General features: G+C 36.8%; 1 protein-coding gene across 9 annotated transcripts in view; it reads left to right on the plus strand.

The window, feature by feature from the left end:
• Positions 1–22336, plus strand: part of gbf1 (golgi brefeldin A resistant guanine nucleotide exchange factor 1) — an 84132-nt gene that overhangs the window by 1700 nt on the left and 60096 nt on the right. For all 9 annotated transcript variants that reach the window (XM_051915906.1, XM_051915899.1, XM_051915900.1 and 6 more), the window contains exons 2-3: positions 2172–2274; positions 2720–2786. In XM_051915906.1, coding sequence (XP_051771866.1) covers positions 2179–2274; positions 2720–2786 — 163 coding nt within the window. In that variant the 5' untranslated portion in view covers positions 2172–2178. The remainder of the gene's footprint in view (positions 1–2171; positions 2275–2719; positions 2787–22336) is intronic.

The following is a 22336-nucleotide window of genomic DNA, read 5'->3' on the forward strand; positions in this document are numbered from 1 at the left end:
GGCTGGGACACACCAAGCTGAGGTTTGGGCCGTTTTTGAGCATCGGGCCGCACCGTTGGCTCTAATTGGGCACTGTCGGAGGTTTTTTTTCTGGGCCAATTCAGCATGTTGAATCTGCATTGGGCCGTTGGTTAAAGAAAGAACTCTGATTGGCTGTTCAGCTTAATGAACGGGGGAATTTCAGGATTCCCCCATTCAAATAGATAGGACTTGGTCTTGGATGCCCGAAATAGCTGCTCGGAAGCATTGCAAATATGGCCGCCAAGTGAACAGACTTTCCTTGAAAGGGACTTTGATGGTAAGCAAGTGCTGCTTTGTTTATGTCTGTAGATCTGCAGTCCTAGTTTCGGGTTTCCTTTTTGAATGACGAAAATAGACTGAAAATAGACTTAAATAGACTTACTTACACGCAAGCGCAGAACGCACATTCTAGTTGACAGTCACCTTTAGTCCTTTTGGTTTGTTCAAGCGCTGCTTTTTGGCTGAAACACAGCCAATGAGAGGCGACAACACAGTCGGCTTTCATCGGCACTAGTTCTTTGACATTGGCTTTGTGTGTCCTGCATGATATGAGCTGCACGATATCATTTTAGCATCGATATCATGACGTGCGTATCCACGATAGTCACATCGCAGGATGTACAGGCCAGTTGCCCCCTGGTTCGTAATGTGTGTGATTTGCGGATTAATTGCAAAGTTTATCTATCATAGAGTGAAAGTTTATCATTTGCTCATTTTTAAGTCCTGTCAGTTTAAACATCAAGTGCAAGAAGACTGTAACTCAGGTTTTCTGTGCGTGCACACAGAGCCACGCAGACAGCGCGTGAACACCGAATTCAGTTCTCTTTCTCTTCTTTTTGAGCTTGAACGGACACATGTACACAAAATTAAGTCTAAATGCCCGTCTCGGCGAGTATCCTCATAAACGCAGTCGGTTATGTGATGTAAACTATTGAGAAAGAAAACATGATGTGTATCATTATATTGGATCTGTGCATTCATCTTAAAGTGACAGCAGCCTAAAATACCCGCAGCTGTTTGTGTCACCAATGTAGCTTTAACAAAGATAAATTGTATTAATTGTATTAATATATTATATTAATTATATTAATTCATTTATATTAGATTATATTAATTTATATTAGATTATATTAATTAATTTATTTTATTCAGTAAAGACTATGTAGTGTTATTTTACATTTGATTATTCAGTTTGTGTACCTGAATACTGTTAGATTTACCTGGAAAAACAAAAAGCACTGCTTATTTCATTTGTATAGACCGAGTACTTGGGATTGCAAATTCAGAAGTGAAAGTGAAATGTTATAAACCAGTTATAAATAGTTATATCTAGTCATCATAGAGTTGTGCAGGGATGACGTCACCAGTGGTTCCCTCAAGATTTTCCTTTGGAGTTATATAATCATGTTTTTCAAATTGAGTAAAATAAGGTCTGTGGTAAACATAACTTGATGATACTTAAACATTTTGCTCTGCAACATAAACTGCACACGTATACACCCAAACATTCTTATGTATATACTTATTCTCTAGGGAATCACTTTTAAATTAGTCCTTCTGGGTTTTGACGTCATCCCTGCACCACTCTGTTGTGAATTCCATAATACCATTGATGGGTTTGAGTTTCAACCTGAACATGAGCCAAACATTTGAAAGTCTTTCTGCATAAACAAGTAGATTTTTTTTTTTTTTTTTTTTTTTTTTTTTTTAGAAGATATATTGGAAATTCTTTCTGAAGTTTCTATATATATATTTTTTCTTCGTCATACAGAGCCTTTTTGATTCTCAAAGTTTTATGTATGGTCCGATTTCTAATATTATTATTTTATTTTTTTATTTATTTTTTTTTTTTTTTGGAGACATATTCAGCATTTTTTTTTTTTTTTCTGTGCCGCTGCCTGTCTTGCCCTCACAAGGCACTATCTGGAATAATGAAGTCTGAGCTGATACTACCTCTCTGCTGCATTGTCTGATGCTTTACACAGAGATTACCTCTAGCTTTAAGCTCTGGTCTAGAATTGGTGAGCTAGTTGAGCTGTCTGACTAGGGTGATCATATATAATGTGCATGTCTCTCTCTTGCCATCAGTAAAAGATATACTTTTGAGTTTGTTACTTGTGTGTAATTTCATATCTCTAATTGCACTCTAGATTCACTATGGTGGACAAGAATATATACATCGTTCAAGGGGAGATTTCTGTTGTTGTTGCTGCTATTAAGAGGAACTCTAGATGGAGTACCCATACTCCTTTGGTAAGTTATCAGGAGAACATTGTAATTATTTGAAACGTAGGACCTGATGTCCCATTATAGATATTTGAAATTACCATATACTGACTATATACTACATAATGTACATTAGCCTGACCATTTTTTTTTTAAGATTAAGTTTAAGTGAGTGTTAAATGATGGCAAAGGTAAATGTAGTAGTAGTAATAATAATCATAATAATAATATTCATCATAATAATAAATAAGAGAAATTAGCATGCACAATTAAATATCCAATATTGACCCATATAGAACATCATATCACCAATCGATGAAAAATCTCTAATATTGGTCAATAACTGATAAGGTATCCATACATAATGCATCCCATATTTAAATAACATAAAAATATCAAATGATATTGTTAGTGAAATCATAACATGCCAAATTGTTGCTAAATGCTAAAATGATTTTCTCATGTTTCACAGGATGAAGAACAGGATCCACTACTCAACAGCTTCAGCCACTTGAAAGAGACCCTCAATAACATAAAAGGTTAGTCATGATCAAACTCAGGATTGCCGTACACGAGTAATTAACTAAGATGGTAACTGAAAAAGGTGTCTGTCCTTTAGTGGTCAGTGTAACAGTAGCTGTTGAAATACCCTTTTCCCCCTCAATCCTAATAATACAGGTTTTTGATGATGAGCCTTGAACACAAGCAAAATAAGTTTTTGCATTCTGCCAAAGCACCATTTCTTCTTTTCCTTTATTTAAGACTAGACTGAACCACGTCAGACGGGATCAAACTAAACAGACTCATTTAGCATTCGCAAAAGTGCTTCTTTCCTGCTACAGAATGAAAGCATATTTAACCAGGTGTATGCTAAATTTCCTTGGAGAAAAGAGATGGCCTTTTCAAATCAGTCAATATTATCTTTCTCAATGTCTTACTATTGGGCTTTTATGCCACCTTATCATTTTTGGGGTCCCATGGAAGCTGTGTCAGTGTTTGTTCATTTAGTTATCCAAATGCCTCTTAATGAATAGAACAGCTAAGGTAAATGTTATGCTAAGTTTTTATGCAATTGTTCATCTGTTCAAAAAGAAATGAAAGTTCTTTCTTACTGTGATGCTCTCAAATGTAAAGGGGTATTGTCATCATTTTATAATTGCTGCTATTTAACAGTTGTAGTCTCATTATGATTATTATAATTTTATTCTTTTGAAGAATGCTGGGAGTTCCTATATAAGTTGAGAGAACTTTAAAGTAAAATATTACTGGAATTGTGGAAATGAAGTGCTCACTTATGTCCACAACAGTGACATCTATGGCTTGTTTACAGAATTACACTAGAATCTTAAGAGCTTTTGAGTTCAAGTAACTTTAGTGTAACTTTAATGAGTGTGATGACTGATTAAAACAAGCCCTTTAGACTGTCTTTTAGGTAAGAGGGACACAAACTATCTAGACTAACATGACTTCCCTTTGGAAGCTGAAAGTCCTGCTAAGCATGCCAGCCTGATTCATCATAGTGAATTTCTGTGTATTAATGGAGGGGTGTGAGTTGATGAGATGTGCAACGGCTCTCTACTCTGTCTGCATGTCGTCATGCCTCTGTAATGGAAGCCCTGGACAGGGAGTCCTCTCTCTGGAGAATACTGCTGCTCGGAGATGGACAGGAGCGGCTGTGTCTGGACCCAGGCAGAAATCTGCCAAACTCCCCGCTCTGACCCACAGCAAAGGCCTTGTTAGTTCTCTTGTGCTGTTAAGCAAGTGTTGACTTTCATTCCCCTACTTCATGATGAATAAAATGGATGATGTTAGCTTGTTTTCCAAGCCTAGGTACACTGCTGTTCAAAAGTTTGGGGTCAGTAATATCTCTTATGCTCACCAATTCTGCATTTATTTGATTACAAATACAGTAATATTGTGAAATATTATTACAATTTAAAAAAAGTTTTCTATTTTAATTTTTAAAAAAATGTAATTTATCCCTGTGAAGGCAAAGCTGAATTTTCAGCATCATTACTCCAGTCTTCAGTGTCACATGATCCTTTAGAAATTATTCTAATATGCTTATTTGTTGGTCAAGAAACATTTCTTATTATTAATTTCGAAAGCAGTAGTGCTGCTTAATATTTTTGTGGAAAAACAGGACCAGGATTCTTTGAAAAATAAGAGCAACAATTATTTGATATAATTTTTTTTTTTTTTAATATAGATTTTATAAATGTTTCGATCTTTCGATCAATATAATGCATCCTTGCTGAATACAAGTCTTAATTATTTTTATTTTTTTTTTATTTTATTTTTTTAAATCTTACTGGCCCCAAACTTTTGAACAGTATTGTAGGATACAATAGTAATGAGTCTAGTTATATCTGGAAGTATCAAACAAGTTAATCTGATTTTCAGCCATGGCCGTAAGGTATGCCTGTTCTTTGATCAATAAAAATCTCAAAAGCTATAAGCAAATAACCAGACTTTACCTTACCGATTGCCTTGTTTTACTATTTGTCTAATAGATCTAAAACAGTAAGCACACTTAGTGAGTAGTGCACGAATATTGCTCAGTGTCTTTTCAAGAATGATAAAATAGGTTGAATTGGGTCTGGTCATATTATGTTGCCAGTGTTTTGGCTCACTTACCGTGAATTAAATTTTATATACGTATCTCTTAAATAGCCCAGCTGTCTTCTTAATGAAAGCCTATAATTCCATTCACATTGTGGCCATTTTATTTTAGCCAACAACAAAAGATACCGCCAAAGGAAATGTGGATTAGCCCCAAAGGTTTACTAGCCACTTTCGCTGGCTTGATAAAGGTTTCATTCTCCTTCCTCTGCACCAGCCACTTGATTGGCAGGCACATGTGCTGTATGGCGGCAGAATGCAGCTGGAAGTATATCATCTGCAGTTTAGGTTGGGTAAATATAGCAGGGAGACTTGTCAACCCGAGAGATAGATTGTTCTGGGAAAGGAAGTGTTGTCTCTCCCTCCACAAAAAAAAGTGTTCTCTTCTTGAATGAGGCCATTTTTGTATTTGTGAAACAAAGAGTTTCCAGTCCTGTTTAGTACATCAGAAGCATGTGTTGGTACTTATGCTACCTCACCTGCATGTACACTACACCTGATTCAAACGGTGTTTGTGGTAAGCCAGTTTTTGGTCAAATGTACTGAACAAGACTGAAATGTTTTCATATTGTGAAGTTTTTTTCCCCCCCACAAATTGGATTTGCATGTTGGCAAAATTGTTTAAGTAGCAGATTAAATAGAAATTGACCTATTTCAACAGGTATTTAGGTTACATATTGTTATAGATACTATAAGTACCCTACTTTTTTTGACTGACGTACTGAAGTCATCGCTGAGTTTTCGATTTGTCTTTTGCCTTGGAATCTCAAGCATGAAGGTGGTGACAGCAATGATCTATTTCATCTGGTGTTATTTGCACAGGACTCTTGGAGTGAGCTGCGCTTAGTTGCTGATAAGCATGCCCAGACTGAATCTGCAGACTTTTGCATTTTCTGTCTTGATTTGAGGGAAAGTTATATGGAATGACTTTAGCTGTTGTCATCCTAAACTGACTGTAAATTGACTGACTTTATTCTGTGGAAAAGACAATGGGGTCCATTGTCCTTGTTCCATAGAAGAAAAAGTCATGCAGGTTTGCTGCGACATGAGGATGAGTAAATGATGAGAATGTTTTCCTTAAGAAGTATTTTGCTCTTATTGGTAGCTGAAAGCATTTACAAATTAGCCCAAATATATTTATATTTTCTGTAAGTTTTAATAAAAAATTGGATAAAGTTATAGTTGCCTCCAGGACCATTATTTTAATATATAACATTTACATTTTTGCCAATTTATAAAATGGACATAAAGTACAATAGTCCTCTGTTGGCAGCAGAAGCCAGTCAGATGTTCTTGTTAATCCTGAACCCCTCTGGAATTACAAACAAGCAGCTTGGAGTGACAAATGAATGTCAGTGCGTTCTGGGGTTTGTGTTTTTCTGCAAACAGCTTTTAGACTGTCCATTTTGAAATCCACAAACACTGGTATTGGAGAAATGAGCTTTAGATCTTGTGTCTAGCTTGGTGGACAACTCCTCTATGAATCTATTGGTTTTGTAAGAGATATATTCTAGCTATGAAACTTGGTCTGTTTAACATCAAATTGAGAACTAGGATTCAGTATGAGGTCAAGTAATTCTGTTGGATATTTTCGATATCCGCTCTACATCGAATATCGTACTGTTGAGGCAAAAAGTGGGGATGGAAACGACTGTTGGAATGAAGATGTCTCACCTTCTCATAGTATTCACTTTTTATACACTAGTCAGCCCAAGCTTTAGTCCTTTAGAGCTTTGGATCTTCCTCCAACCCTCCCCCTCCCTTCGCGTCAAAGGTCAGGTTTTTGACAAGTCTGTAGAGGAAGCCGACAGACTAAATCCTCTCATTTTTATTCATACAAATACAGGTTTAAAGACGCCACCTGGTAGATCCAATACCAGAGCTTTGTTTGATTGACAACTCTCTCACTTACCCCGTACTCCTAGCCTTTCCTCTCGTTTGGTTTTCAGGTACTAAAGAAATTCCTCCTCTAATAGATCAGACCACACCACCCGATGATTGGATGTCGACTGAGTTTTGTAGTAAACATTACAGTGATACTTTGATCGCTGGTTCTTTTCAGGCACTTTCTGTAATCTCTTCATCTCCTGAACAAAGGGCTGTGGAGGAATCCTTTGACTGTGTCTTCTTGATTAAGAAATTTGCCATGCCTTTGACAGGCCCTGAGTACAGTATTTGCAAGTTCTTGTCTCCATATGTATGTATATTTAAAACTATACTTGACATCTCAAGTAATTTCTGCTTTGGTTGTGAGCTTTTCCCTCAAGGTTGCTAAGCAATTTGGGACAAACAAAATGAACTGGATCAGAAGCAAGAAATTATAGTTTGCTTAAAGAAAAAAGTCCAATTTTAGGTCTCCTAAATATTTTAGCATTGTGATATTGTTTTTATGACGGGATAAACATTATCTACTTTAAGAATGTCTTAAAGGGTTAGTTCACCCAAAAATGAAAAATCTGTCAGTAATTACTCACCCTCATGTCGTTCCAAACCCATAAGACCTTCAATCATCTTCGGAACACAAGTTAAGATATTTTTGATGAAATCCCAAAGCTTTCTGACCTCCGATAGACTGCAACGTTATCATTTTCAAGGCCCAGAAGGGTAGTAAAGACATCGTTAAAATAGTCCCTGTGACTACAGTGGTTCAACGACAAGCGACGAGAATACTTTTTGTGTGCAAAAAACAAACAAAAATAATGACTTTATTCAACAATTTCTTCTCTGCCATGTCAGTCTCCTATGCTGTTCGCGTAGTAAACACAGTGCAGTGCTTCCGGGATCTACATCAGAACGCCGGCTCATTATTGGCCAGCTCATGCGTCAGCATCACACACATGCGTCGTGGTGCTCACGTGTACGGTGTCGGCCAATACTGAGCTGGCGTTCTAACGAAGAACCTGGAAGCGCTGCACTGTGTTTACTACGTGAACAGCATAGGAGACTGACATGGAAAATGTGTTCCGAAGATAAAGGTCTTAAGTGTTTGGAACGACATGAGGGCAAGTAATTAATGGCAGAGTTTTCATTTTTGGGTGAACTAACGATTTAAGAACTAGTTTAATGTCCCCTCTGCTAATTGCTTGTTGGTCAGTCTTACTTTTCAGATTCAAATTAGACAATCTACCTCTTTATGTAACTGAATTTAAAAAGTTAGACTAACTTTTTAGGTCTAGTCTAAGCAGTTTATTCAACTGGCTGCTGGTGTCCTCGGTTTCAGTCTTAACACACACATGTACAGTGAGCTATAGCTCAAGGTCAAGTGTGAGCTGTCTCAGGCTAACAGCTGTGCCTGTGCTGGTGTCCCAACAAGGGTTTCTCCTGGGGCACATGGGAATATCCTGCTCCTTTGAGGCCCTGTTGACTCCTCTGCCATTTAATATGTGCTTGTATATCATACCTACATGATCTGCAAGAATGTGCTCTGACAAACAAACCGAAAAGAGCATAGTCATAAGTCTGATCAGACCGACACAAATGCAAATGTGTTTACTTACGATGGCAAATGGAGCAAATAAATTCACTTTGCCCTTCGAGAGGAAGTGAGAGGAAAAAACATGAGGGTCTGCCACTCATGTCCTTGGTAACATCATCTAAGATGGCAAACAAATAGAAAGTAGAGTGTGAGTGTTCTCAATATCAATGTGATGAATGCTCCCTCAGGGAAGTCACTTAGGGTTTAAAATTACAGAATAATACAGACAGAAAGAACAGTAATGACTTACAGGACAGATACTAGGAAAGAATTTAATCTTATTTCTTTACAGCATGTTTTGCTTTTTCAATTGATTGTCACGTTCTGCTTGAGCTTTTATTCTATATGCTCCATATTTGTCTTATTTTTAAAGCCAGCATAAAATGGAAGTTGCACTAGTCTCTTCTTCACTATTGTGACTTACATCCAAGTGAAACCACTTCATGAACAAGAAAAAAATGTAGGATGGGACTTGGTTTTATCCATTTGGAATTCATTGGATCATTGGATCTATGTGGTTTGTTATTGTTGTGATGTCATGTGAGTTTTAAAAAAATAAGGAAATAAATCAAATACTGCAATATTCCATTAAAAAATAAGAATTGTCAATTTTTATTTCATGGTGAAGTTGTGGACACACAGGTAGTTTAAGGAAGTAGTTAAAGCTGTAAAACTACTCACTACCTTTGCATTCATCTGACCATGGTGGGACACATTTCTCGGTGGTCCTTTACATAAGACGTGTTCTTGCATCTCAGTGTAGTCTGTGCAAACTAATAGCTGAAACACAACATGCTATCAGCTAATTGATGTAAAAATGCTAAAATATTGACGCAAAAAATATATAAGATGATAATCTAGTCAACCATACTGAATTCAGCACAAGGGTTGGGTCACGATGGTAGGCTAGTCGACTAGTTAAAAACGATGCGATAGACTGTCAGATTTTGTCTTGAATCCTACAAAGTGACCAACAGTAATTGGTCACTTGAGCAGACTTGATATTTGCCTTGTGCTGACATTGCACCATATTGTGATACATACGTAATGTCCAAACTATTATCATTAACCTCTAATGCTAAGCTGAATGTTTAAAGGTAGAGTTACTGTCCGATGTGAATGTCAAAGAGATGAGATGGAAGCCTAACCTGTTGAATAGCGAGAGGTTCACTGGAAGGAATTTACAACTGCTGTCCCCTGAGGAGGGAGGCCTCCTTCCATTACACCCAATCTGCCGTCCTAGGTTTCCATCACAAAACCATTCTCAACTGTCCCTGGATCCTCTTTGCTGTTTTAATGAGAGATGAGAAGAGAATAGTTGCTAATGTTTTAACCTTGTAACTGATACCGCACATTGCTTTCAATTTCTTTGTTTCAATTTCGCGTGTATGTTAATGTATTCCAATTATCTTCTGGACTCCTTTCTCAGGTTTGGCTCCAGTATATTGCATAAATGCAAAAGAGACTAATTGGCTATATGACCAGTGTTGAGGGTAACGCATTACAGGTAACGCATTACAAGTAACGCAAGTTATGTAATCAGATTACTTTTTTCAAGTAACTAGTAAAGTAACGCATTACTTTTAAATTTAACAGAATATCTGAGTTACTTTTTCAAATAAGTAACGCAAGTTATTTTGTTTTCCCATGTTTTCCCTTGTTTTCCCAAGGCTTTTTTGTTTGAACTGCGCCCTCTACTGTACTGGTGTGAATTTGCATTTCCTTAAGCCCGAGGCTTATTCATTTCACTTTTGTTGGCCTTTAAATTAGCCAAAAATAGAACTCTTTTGTTGTTATAACAACAAAGAAGAAACAAACAACCCAGCCCAGATGAGAAAAAGTAACACAAAAGTAATGTAACGCATTACTTTCCATAAAAAGTAACTAAGTAACGCAATTAGTTACTTTTTTAGGAAGTTACGCAGTATTGTAATGCATTACTTTTAAAAGTAACTTTCCCCAACACTGCATATGACTAACAAAAATGATCCAATTAAAGCAGGTACTAATATAACTTTATTTTCACACTTAACTAATTGGTTAACTAATTAATTTTATCATATATTAATATGGTAAATAATGCAGTGTCATCAGTTTGCCTAAAAAAACCTCACAAAACATTTGGATGATTTACGCACAATTTATGCATGTTCGGAGAAGGAACGATTTTTTTTTTTCATACCAACTAACATTTTGAGAGTGCAAACACTACCATGAATCCAAAACGTATGTCAGAACAGCTTTGCAAATGTTTTACATAAATTTATTTCATGAGTGTGGCCCAATGTGATACAGGGAAAAAAATGTTATGTTTGCGTAACTTGTTTGAAAACAAAATGTTAATTTGGCAGTTCTATTTGATGACGCTACTGGTGACTGATGTCACTTTAGATTCAGTCCTGTTAGCTAGAATCCTGAAACAAAAACTAGAAAAAAAAAAATACTTTGGTTGTAACATGGTTGTAATTGTGTAGATAACAATTATGATCGTTAGTTCACCCAAAAATTGTGTAGAAAAGAGCTGCAGCTCTTGGACTTGAATAATGAAACACATTGCTTGAAGTCGTGCAGATGCTTTTCCAAAGGTGTGTTGAAGTGTTACTTTAGCTCTGTAAATCCACAGTACATGCTTCATATGCAAGTCATCCGTCCCTGTGGTAAGTTTAACACCCATAGCATTGTACTGGTGTCATTCGGGGTGGCAGCATGCTCATCATGGCCTCTGTCCCGCTGTAATAAAATGCTCCATAAGTCGTGATGATGGATGCATGTCTCCTGTTTGCCAAGCAGCAACCCAGCACTGGTTAGTAGCTGTAAATCTGGCCAGTTAACAGTGCTCTAACCGGGGACTGACAGTCAGGGCTTAGACCCGGTGTTAGGTGGGGATGCAACTGTTGTCCTGTTTCAGAGCCTCTCAACAATGTGCTGAGTGCACGGAGGGGCCCAGCGCACAACTATTAATCATACTCTGTGCTATGAAAGGCTCACGGGGCGGGAGTACGTGTGTATGGAGGAGCTGGAGGTGCCATTGGTGGGGCGGTGATGTTGACAGGAACAGAGGACAAGAAGATGGAGCACAACAAGCCAGCCGACTCCATGCAGCTTGTCCACACCCCTGACCTAAACATCTAACCCCACCAACCCCTGTGCTTTAAAGCGGAAACGTTAAAAGGTGTGTGAGCTGCAAGGTTAAAACAATTATAGGGGCCAGAGAAGTGAAATTATATACTCCTCTTTTTCTAGGAATTTGAGAAAGCTTCCTTACAGTTTGTTATAGGTTAAAATCTATGATTGGGAGGTTTTGTTATACAATATAAATTTTATGCACAGTATGTCAGAACCCTTACAGTTTTCAGCCAATATAAGACCTTTATTTATCCATTGTGTTATTTTTATGTTTGTAGTTTACCAGAATTGATTAAAATGTGTATTTAATTATGCACGCTCATTTCCCCTATTTTTGCATTTAGATTACTTTTGTTATTATCTAACTCTCACTTAATCTTTAAAAACACTAATAATTTAGTGACACTTTTAAATGTAATCTCTAGCAAATGAATATCCATTTTTACACTGTACTTTCATACTTGGTTATCAGGCCATAACATAAAATAATTATCAGCTTATTGGTATCAGCCAGAATTTTAATATCAGTCTATCAATATTTTAAATGATGTGAAAATAACCTCTCCATACATACTACCTTTTAAAAGTTTGAGTTGGTATGAACTTTTTTTTAAAAATAATTATTATGTTTATTAGCAAGGATGTATTAAATTAATCAAAATTCACAGTAAAGACTTTTACTTTGTTACATATCCTGTTCTATTAAACTTTCTGTTCATCCTGAAAAAACAAAATGTCACGGTTTCCACAAAAAAATATTAAGCAGCACAACATTGATAACAAGAAATATTTCTTGAGCAGCAAATCAGCGTATTAGAATGATTTCTGAAGGATCATGTGACTCTGAAGACTGGAGTAATGATGCTGAAAATTCAGCTTTGCCATCACAGGAATAAATTACATTTTTAAAATATATTAGAAAACAGTTATTTTAAATTGCAATATTGTTTCTCAATATTAGTTTTTATCATATTTTTGATTAAATAAATGCACCCTTGATGAGCATAACACTGTGTCCTAACCAGATGTGATGCGATAAGATTCCAGCGACAAGCAGTTTGTCTGTCCACACCAGATGCGCAACTACGAAACGCAACACAGTCAAATAACAGCCAATCAGAGGAATGTGTGGGTGGAGTCTCTCTGCAAGCACACTGCACCCAATATAACCACAGAATCAAATTCATAAATGTTACACCAGTTTAACATTATTAAAAATACATACTGAATGATTAAAACAGTCTTTGTCATAATACACTTGCTTGTTCACATTGAGTTCACAGTTCTGAATATTTTTGTTGCCTTCATTTTCAAGATCTGAGGTGAATTATCCATTGTCGATTCCAGTATGGCTATAAAGGTCACGCAAAATGGTATTCAAAGTTACATTAATTTTTTATGTTAAATAAAGCACATAATCAGATCCTGAGATTATCATTGTAATTCTTTGTATTTTGTTCCAGCTGAGTTAGAAACCGTTTCTAAAATGGACTCCACTGTCGTTTGCCGCTTATCACCGTTGTGGCTGATTAGGACGAAAACTCTGATCAACTTTTTTTAAAAAGTCACAACAATGTGTCGTGTCTGATTAGGACACGGTGTAAGAGACTTTTCAAAAACATTTAAATACCTGTAGCAATAGACGAAAAAAGAACATGTGGTCATGTTATCAAAGTATTAAAATGGGCTTCATGAAACTACTTTTTATTTGCAAAGACACTGTCCACCCTAGATAATCATAGTGATTTAATTTTTTAAATGTAGCATTTTATCAGCAAAACCATTTTGGTCTGCCCATTTGTCTAATTTCCTGCTTCATTGATAGATCCTGCCTTCACCTAAACATGTTGTTCTACATGGCACCGACGAAAAATTGATTTGTACTTGAGGCTCTCAAAATAGTCAAGCTCCTTCTGTAGAGAGTGGCGAAGACATGCAAATTGACTCAAGTTACACTGGCAGCTTTTGTTGTGAGGTCTGCAGTAATCCCTCATCAGCGCAGCAGATGATGATTAGCAAACAAGACTGCTTAATTACTTTCTGCCTTCTGAATTAATATTACTCTCATGTAAACAGACGTTCTGCTGATTTGAAACCACTGTTTGTATGCAGCATAAAATGTCCTTCAAACTGGCTTTGAGGCATGAGAAGTGAAAATGAAAGACAGCATTTTGCTCAAAGAAGATGACGGCCCTTTTAGGACCATTGCGATTTTATTCTTATAACTGTAGTGCGTCCACATTTTATGTTTCTCAAATTTTTCTCATCACACCCATTACTAAATGCAGTTTTTTGTTACAGGTTGCAGTTCAGTCTGTTGTATCTTCCTAATGTGGGATGTCAGCCGTAATTGGCAGAAGGATTGAGTGTTTTTGTGCGGCTGTTTTGGATTGTTCTTTAATGTTCTGTTAAGCATATTCTTATGAGGTGGTAATTGGTCCAGGGTTGAGAGACTTGTGCTAGACGCCTGCTCGCTTACCGCTGAAGGAGAGGGCACTGGCCCCTAATAACTCCACATTGAGAGCCGAAGACATTCTAAACATGAGGGGTATTAAGGTGGGTTTTGGACCGTTTCAACACCTCTGCTTTCGTCCCTCAACCCTTTGTGTGGTGACATGTTGACGGGACAGTCTGCATTTCCAGGACTTACAAAATGACCAGGTATCTGCAGTTTCTGTGATTGCCATGTGCTAGTTTTTGATGTGCAAATCGTACTGTTGCTATGTTTAACCAACAGGAGGCCGGGGTAAATTTAGCAAATGCTGGGCGGCTCAATTGTGTTTTTTACGGGTTGTTTTTATCAGCTGTATTGTTGGTGTCTCCTGCCAGCGTAATTTCACATCTGATCAATCATTTTGGAGAAAACCCATTTGTCATAACAGAGAATGTCCACTAGAAATGGTTTTGTATCCTCTTGAATCCCAGTAAACCAGTAAGGTGCCAAGTTAAGACTAAGGCTATGTTCACACTGCGAACCTTAGTGCTTAATTCCGATTTATTTATTTATTACCACATGCGCAAAAGAACAATAAAAATGTCACACAGCACGCTGTCATATGGAAGTAAACATGGAATATTAAAGTAAGTGATTATGCCTTTTATTTACAGTGTGATCTGCCACCAAAGCCAGCAAAATTAAGTGCTGGCATATAAAAAACAAAGAGGAGGATGCGAAAAAAGAAAGAGTTTTTAAACATTTATGTTATGAGCCCTCATGTTTTGCTCGTATAGTGACAGCTGGGCTCTATATAATACTTATGAGTTCTGACACATCACTATCCTTTATTGACTACCTTTGCAACTGTCTTGATAACTTTGGGTATGTATAATCTTTGAAGTGACTCCTATGAGCGCAGAATTGTGACAAATGTTGATCTAGAGTGATGTAAAAGTCTCATGAATTCTGATATGACTGTTCAGACTGAGGTCGCATTGCAAAATATCTGACCTCTATTGGATTTAGGACCACATACTGTATGGAAGTGGCCCAAATCGGAGTTGAAAAGATCAGATTCCATGTGGTTTGTGCTGTTCACACTCATGACAAAACAGATCTGAGTCACATGTGAGCAAAAAAATCGGATTTGAGCCACATTTACCTGCGGTCTGAATGTAGCCTAAGGGCCCATCCACACGGAGACGCATTTAAGTGTATACGCAAAAATTTTGTATCCTATAGGTGTTTTGTCCAGACGGATTCGGCCTTTTTAGAACGTGAAACCGCTATTTTTTTATTTTTTTATTTATTTTTTAAACCGGGTCCCAGAGTGGATAAATCTGAAAACGACACCCTTGCGTTTTCGTGTGTACAGCCAATCTGTATATTTTGTGAAATGATGATGTCATCACCCCACGTGTCTACCCTAGTCAGACACCGCTACGTCACGTAACAACAACAACAACAACAATAGCGGACTACATGCTTGTGTTCGTGCTGCAGAAGCTACCTAGCCTATTAGCTTTACTAAAATAAAGCTTTATTTCTAAGCTTTACTAAAGTTTGTATATAGCATGCAAGGTTTATGCGCATGCTCCAAGTCTTATTCTCCGTTTTAAGTCTATCTCTGTGGCAGAATTACAGCGCCACAAACTGATCTGGCATGTATACTACATCGTTTTGAGTCGGTTTCAGTGGTTTCGTGTGTACGCAGATATTTCTTGAGACGTGAAAAAAAAAAGATTGGATAGGGAAAGCTCTGGCTTCGTGTGGATGTAGCCTAAGAGAATTAAACCGTTTGTTGTTGTTGTTTTTTTTTAATTGTCTGTCTTTGAGTCAAGTCTGAAGTTAGATGGCTGCTCTAAACAAATTAAGAGGTTCTCATTCATCTTAAATTAATCTAGAAATTATTCTAGATTAATCTAGGAAGTCTCTGGCCTAGCATTTCAAATCTCTGTCCTAGCATTTTTCAATTCCCTCTTAACAATTTTCATGACAATTATTTAAGCATGGCTCCCTTCTTTTCTCTTTATTGTAATGAAAAGAAATAATGAAAATAAATAAAGGTATTTAAATGGATATTACATGTCAATATATACTGTTTAAAAGTTTTTGGTCAGTAAGAAATTCATCTTTCATTCACCTTCCAACACCACAATGATCCTAAACATACTGCCAAAAGAACAATGCAGTGGCTTAAGGATAGGAAGGTGAATGTCCTTGAGTGGCTATGTCAGAGCCCGGACTTAAATCCGATAGAAAATCTGTGGATGGACTTGAAGAGAGCAGTCCAGTGCTGCTCACCACTGGAATTTGACTGAACTTTTCTGCAAGGAAGAATGGGCAAATATTCCCCAATCTAGGTGTGCAAAGCTAGTACAGACATATCCAAAATGATTAATGGCTGTAATTAAAGCAAAAGGTGGCTCTACCAAGTATTAAATCAGGGGACTGATGACTTTTCCAATCTTTTATTCTAGTTTTTCAATTTTTAATAATCCTCCAGAATGTTTTAAAATGTTATTTTCACTTTGATGAGGGTTATAATGTGTACATACAGCTCAAAAAAGTTAGACTTACTTTTTTTTATTTTCCAGTGTGTAATGTGACAAAGGGTAAAGATTTTCACAGGGTATGATGACTTTCTATAGGCACTGTACATGCAGGAGACGTAACGATAAGTGTTGCTCACACTGAATCACTAAATCTGGCTCACATGTAGGCCTAGCTAAATTAATAGAAAGTCTCTCTGCTTCTGACTGAAGCGATTACCCTTTAATAGGTATAAAAAGTACAGTATATCAGGTATTTTGCTTTCTGGTTTCGTGAATGTAAAGCTAACCAAAATCGTCTGTAATGCCAAAAGAGGAAAGGTGTGCGATTAACAGTGTCCGATTTCATTGAGGATTGTAACATTAGAGCAAGAGTAGAGGTTACTCAGATTTTAATGACAATGGATAGTCTTATGATGTTGAGAGGGTTCTCTTTTTTTCAAGTCTGTTAGGCTGGAGAAATCAAAGCGCACAGCAAACCAGCAGTAGACTAAGCCCTGGTAGAGGGGGAATGGTCTGGGATGGGGGGTTTGCAGAAATAAGGGCCAATATTAGTATTTCAGAGGCAGCGCCTTGCTTGTGTGGCGTTCAGATCTTAAGCCTAGGGCGTCCCTGTGCGAATCCCAGACTGCCTTTATGGACTGAGCTAATAAACCTCTCCACACACATGCACACACACCCTGAACACAGCTGCTTGTTATTTCATGCCCCATAAGGACCCTGTGACCACGAACATTCTAATACACATTTCTAATTAAATAGGCATCGGTGTGTGTGTGTGTGCATTCAAGTCCAACTGTCTTGTTTCGCTCCTTGCTCCACACACACACACACACACACACACACACACACACACACACACACACACACACACACACACACACACACACACAGACACACACAGATTGACAGGCTTATTGGCAAATAAAATTCAAACCACTCTTGCCTTGTCAATGCTAGGACAAACACTCCCTCAATGTCACACATACAGCATACATACAAAAGCCATAGTTTTATGGGCAGATGAGATTTCATAGTGAATGTTGACAGTGTTTTGGCCTTTCATATTCATTTTTCATTATTTCACTATTCATTATTTTATATGTCCTATAGTATTTTATTCAAAACATAATTGAGTGAATCACTGTTTTATTCTTACTCCTTTATTCAACATCGCTTTTTTTTGAAGAATTTTGTCATTGAAGTGTTGTATCATGAAGCCAAAGCTATATTTGGATAGAGATTAAGTGCATCCAGAGGATACAGGAAAAGCATGTGTATTATTCAGAACCGATCAAACACTCTTTGCCCACATACACACTGCTAAATGTGGCTGTCACTCATCTATTGAGTTGGTAATCCCATTCTGTTACAGTACTGGTTTGGATATTTACAGGAGTGACAACCGCATTATACACCTGAATTCACTCCTGGAAATCCAGGTAGTGACAACTGCGTTAATATTAATTACAGTGCATGTAGTATGTACATAACGGAACAGAATATGCAACTCATTCACAGATTTTGATACAATTCTTGTAGTTGCTCTCACCATCCATTAGTTTAGTGGTAATGGCCTAGAGCAGTGGTTCTTAACCAGGGTGCCGGGGTCCACTTGAGGATCTCCGTAAACACCCAAAGGTCTCTCAAGATGACTTAAAATTATTTAAAATAAGACAAAACAAGCATTAACAACATTAATTAAAATGCAAGATATGTCTTATTTAAATTTTTTACACGGCTCTGTTGAACACTTGATTCTGATTGGTCAATCGCGCCATCCAGCAGTATGTTATTCCCAGATAACAACCGCCAAAAACAAATAAAACAGGCTCATCCAAGTAACTGAAGTCTGCAGCGCTATACACTTGCTAGAAACGTTTTTTCCTCGTGGAAGTTTTGCGTTTGGTGAGCTAATAAAATATTAAAATGCGGTCAAATCAATATTTTGTGTATAGTTATTATTTCATACGGTATCGTGGACTCGCTCTCTCGTTTCATACAAACGCAGCTGCTGGTATTTTGCAAATATTGTTTTGTTCACTGTAATGGATTATAAGATAACAAACAGGTACGATTTTAAGTCAGTTTTATTTCAGATCAATATCTCTTATTCTCATAATTATTTATGTGGCGAAATGCAGTGTAATATGTGCCGTATCTCTTAAATGTCCGTCTAGTTTGAACTTGCCGCTTGCTAGCAACTGCTCTCTCCATGGAAGCTTTGCGTTTAAAGAGCTAATAAAATATTTTGACTTAGATCAATATTTCATGTCTAATTATTTACTTAAGTGGCAAGTAGCTGTGTAATAAGCGGGATAATGTACATCCAGCCGGTTGTTATCGCAGAATAGACCCCTTCAGGCTGATGCAAGACCCCTATACTTTATTCTGCCATAACAACCGGCTGGATGTACATTATCTGTTATTACTTTTTTTTTTTTTTTTTTTTGAAGAAGAAGAAGAAAACCTAAGTATATGAGGAAGCCTAATTTTGAAAGTGATCTCTAGACCTGAAAAAAAAAAAAAAAAAAAAAAAAAAAGTAAATATATAAAATCTTATAACTACATGGGTATTTTTATATTTTTATTCTTTTGAATATATTGTTGCTGACAATAGGTGGACTCGATGTCAAAAAAGTTGAGAACCACTAGTCTAGAGAGGAGTAGCTTAACAAATGTAAACATGTTGACATTGGTTTACCCTAAATTGCCAGATGTTAATGTCTTCGGTTGCTAATATTTCTTTCATCAAAAATAGCTCACACCCAAATGGGATAGAGTGTTGGCATCCATGTTTCTTATTTACAGCCATGAGACACCAAAACATTGCTGTGGTTATCACCATGTCAACCAGGACGGGTTCAAGAGCGAGTCGTATATTTCGTACACATACAAACTCATTTAGGGCCTGTGAGGTTTGTGAAGGCATAGGAGGGGGTCTGTGGAAAGTTATTTCAAAAAAATATTTCAATGTTTTTCTCATAGTTAAATTTTGTAAATAGGCCTATGGTTTGCTTAGAATCAAATGTTGTAATGTTCTTATTCTTTTTGTGCCGGTTGGTTTGTTTCAAGGCTGAGAAGTCTTTATAGAATTATTTATTAAAAATACTTAAGAAAATATCTCTACTCAGATAACAGAAATATGTTTGGATATAGCACGTTTTGGAGCTTTCTGTGCTAAAATTGAGCCTCTGGGTCTCCTATGCCAAGCTGTGGCTGTCTCTTCACCTAATGAAAATAACTGCACTCTTTATCTGAAAGGGAGTGAATGGGTTTTTTCTTTTGCTTCAGCTTCTTTAAAAAGACATGAGTAACACTGTAAAATATACAACAGATGTATGGAATATTTTAGCGTCCGTGTTTGATGAGCCCGTGTGTTACCGACACTTCATTAATCACTGTCCATGGAAGTTGTCCAGTGACGGCTATCACTCTCAATTACTCTTCATTGAAATGCTGTGACAAAGCTCAACCGTACGATTAAAGGCCTTATGCCCGCTGCCCACTGTCGGCAAAGAACAGAACGCTGGCAAAGTCAATAACATTCAAGTGGCCTGGCATTAAAAAACAGATCCTATTTTAGGCCAGCAGCTGAGTTTAGAGCAGAGCTCGTCGTAAAGGTGACATGGGTCAGAACTTTCTTGTCGCCGTCGGGGGAGAAACAGACGCTCTCAGATGATTAAACAACTGTCAGCCATTCGTTTGAGGGGGGTGGCTGCATAAATATTCAATCGAAAGAGGTGACATGTGCAGCCATTCTTCTAAACCTGTTGACGAGCCCTTCTTAAATAGAATCAGATCAGCGCCGGCGATTACAAATTTTGACAAAAGCCGTCATGCTGACAGGGACAGGAGACTGTGGCTCGGGCAGAGCCCCCACAGCTGACCAGGGGACATGCTAACAACCCAGGACAACAAGGAGGTGATGACTGCTCTGGAAGCAAAATAGACCTGCTGGTACATTGGCGTGCCAACGGCCCTCCCCACGTGCTCATGCTTCTTTTACTGCCTTGCATGGTGCTATCCAGGCTTTCCAATTTATCCTTCCACTCATAGACAAAGACTTAACAGTATTTGAAGATCTGGACATAATGCTGCAAATAGGGCTGAGTGATATGTAATATCTATTATATATACCACATATGTGTATGTGTATATACAGTCAAACCAAAAATTATTTAGACACTACATATAAATTTTTATATATTTTTTTTTACTTGTGGGTAAAGGACACTATAGTTCATTTATGTAAGTGAGGATAGCAATATAAAGTAAACTGTGACATGTTATACCCAAAAATTCTTCATACAGTGGACTACCAGTAAAATTGATAAAAATTTGGGACCAAAAATTATTCAGATACTTTGACCTGACCGTGTTTTGCTTAAGTGTTAAGATTTTTTTTTTTTTTTTCTTACACAGTTTAACGTCAAGATCTTGTCATATTTTATTACCATTTTTTTTAAACTATAGTGAATAAACTGTATTAATGAATGAAATGTTCAAAGTGTCTGAATAAATTTTGGTTTGACTGTATATAATATATATGATAGATTTATATATATAAAAATAATATAATATATTAAATATGATAATATATTAATATATATTTGTTATCATTATTATATTTTTTTTATAGTTATTTTTCAGTGAAGCAATAGTCATACACATTATATAAATAGCTCTGAAATTACCATTATTTCAACCAAACAGTCATTGTTGATAGATTCAAAATATTAAATGTATGAATCAAAACACTTAAGCTCCAGTTAAAATTAGGCATTTTCACACCGCTATCATTAAATGAACAAAAGCATTAATGATATTTTAATATTTTTGTTTATATGCACTAATATATAACTAGGGATGCACAGATCCGATATTCAGCTCCGATATAAAAAAACATTATAAAGCACCATAAATGTTTCCCTATATTCCAGGTCTTCCGAAGCCATTCGATAGCTTAATGTGAGGAACAGATGAATATTCACATCGTTAAATCAAACCCTTCCCTCTGCTGCGGCTGTCAGTTATTCTCCATTCAGCATTTAAACAGCGTGTCTCATTCTGTTATGACAGTCAGCACAGTAAAACTCTCTCCAAAATGATTTAATATGATTTAATATTTCCATTATTATACTTGATCTGTAGATAAAGGTCTATAGATTTACATAAAAATACCTTTATCTTGCTGGAGTTTATTGCTGTTTCTAAAAGATATTGTACTCTCTACCAGCTGTCTGTTAGATCACAACTTTGTAGTAGAGAGGAGTGAGGACCATGAATTGGCATCACATGCACAGTAACTATAATTTAAAACTGTGAAGAAAAAGGCTTAATAAACTGTTAGAATGATATATATATATATATATATATATATATAGGAGTTGTGTGTACAGTATCTCTTCTTTTTGTGCCCTAAAGTTTTTAATGCGGAGCGCTGCCCGTTGTGACTCCATGTTGCTTTAAAGCACATCATTTTGTTCCCAGGATGTGCATGAGCGATTTGTGCCACTGTATTGGAGCCTTGCGTATTAGTTTTGCGCACTGAAAGACTTGTCCACTGAATTCTCCACTCACCTATAATACATTAATATATTTTAAAGTTTTTAATATGTTTTTGTCATAGATTATAATAATAAATTTTTATTCATTTGTTGTTTTTGGGTAGTGGAATCAATTCATTGAAATTAATTAATAGCTTAATCCAAATTACGTTGAACTTTTTTTTTAATTGAAGGGTGTACTCACACTAGGCGCTCTGAACCGTGCCCGAGCGCGTTTGACCCCCAAAGCCCGGTTCGTTTGACAAGTGTGATCGCTCCGTTTCGTGCCCGGGCACGGTTCGTTTAGCCGTTCCTGGCCCGCTTGGAA

Source organism: Ctenopharyngodon idella, chromosome 13 (genome assembly GCF_019924925.1).
Source record: "Ctenopharyngodon idella isolate HZGC_01 chromosome 13, HZGC01, whole genome shotgun sequence".
In the NCBI taxonomy this organism is placed as follows: domain Eukaryota; kingdom Metazoa; phylum Chordata; class Actinopteri; order Cypriniformes; family Xenocyprididae; genus Ctenopharyngodon; species Ctenopharyngodon idella.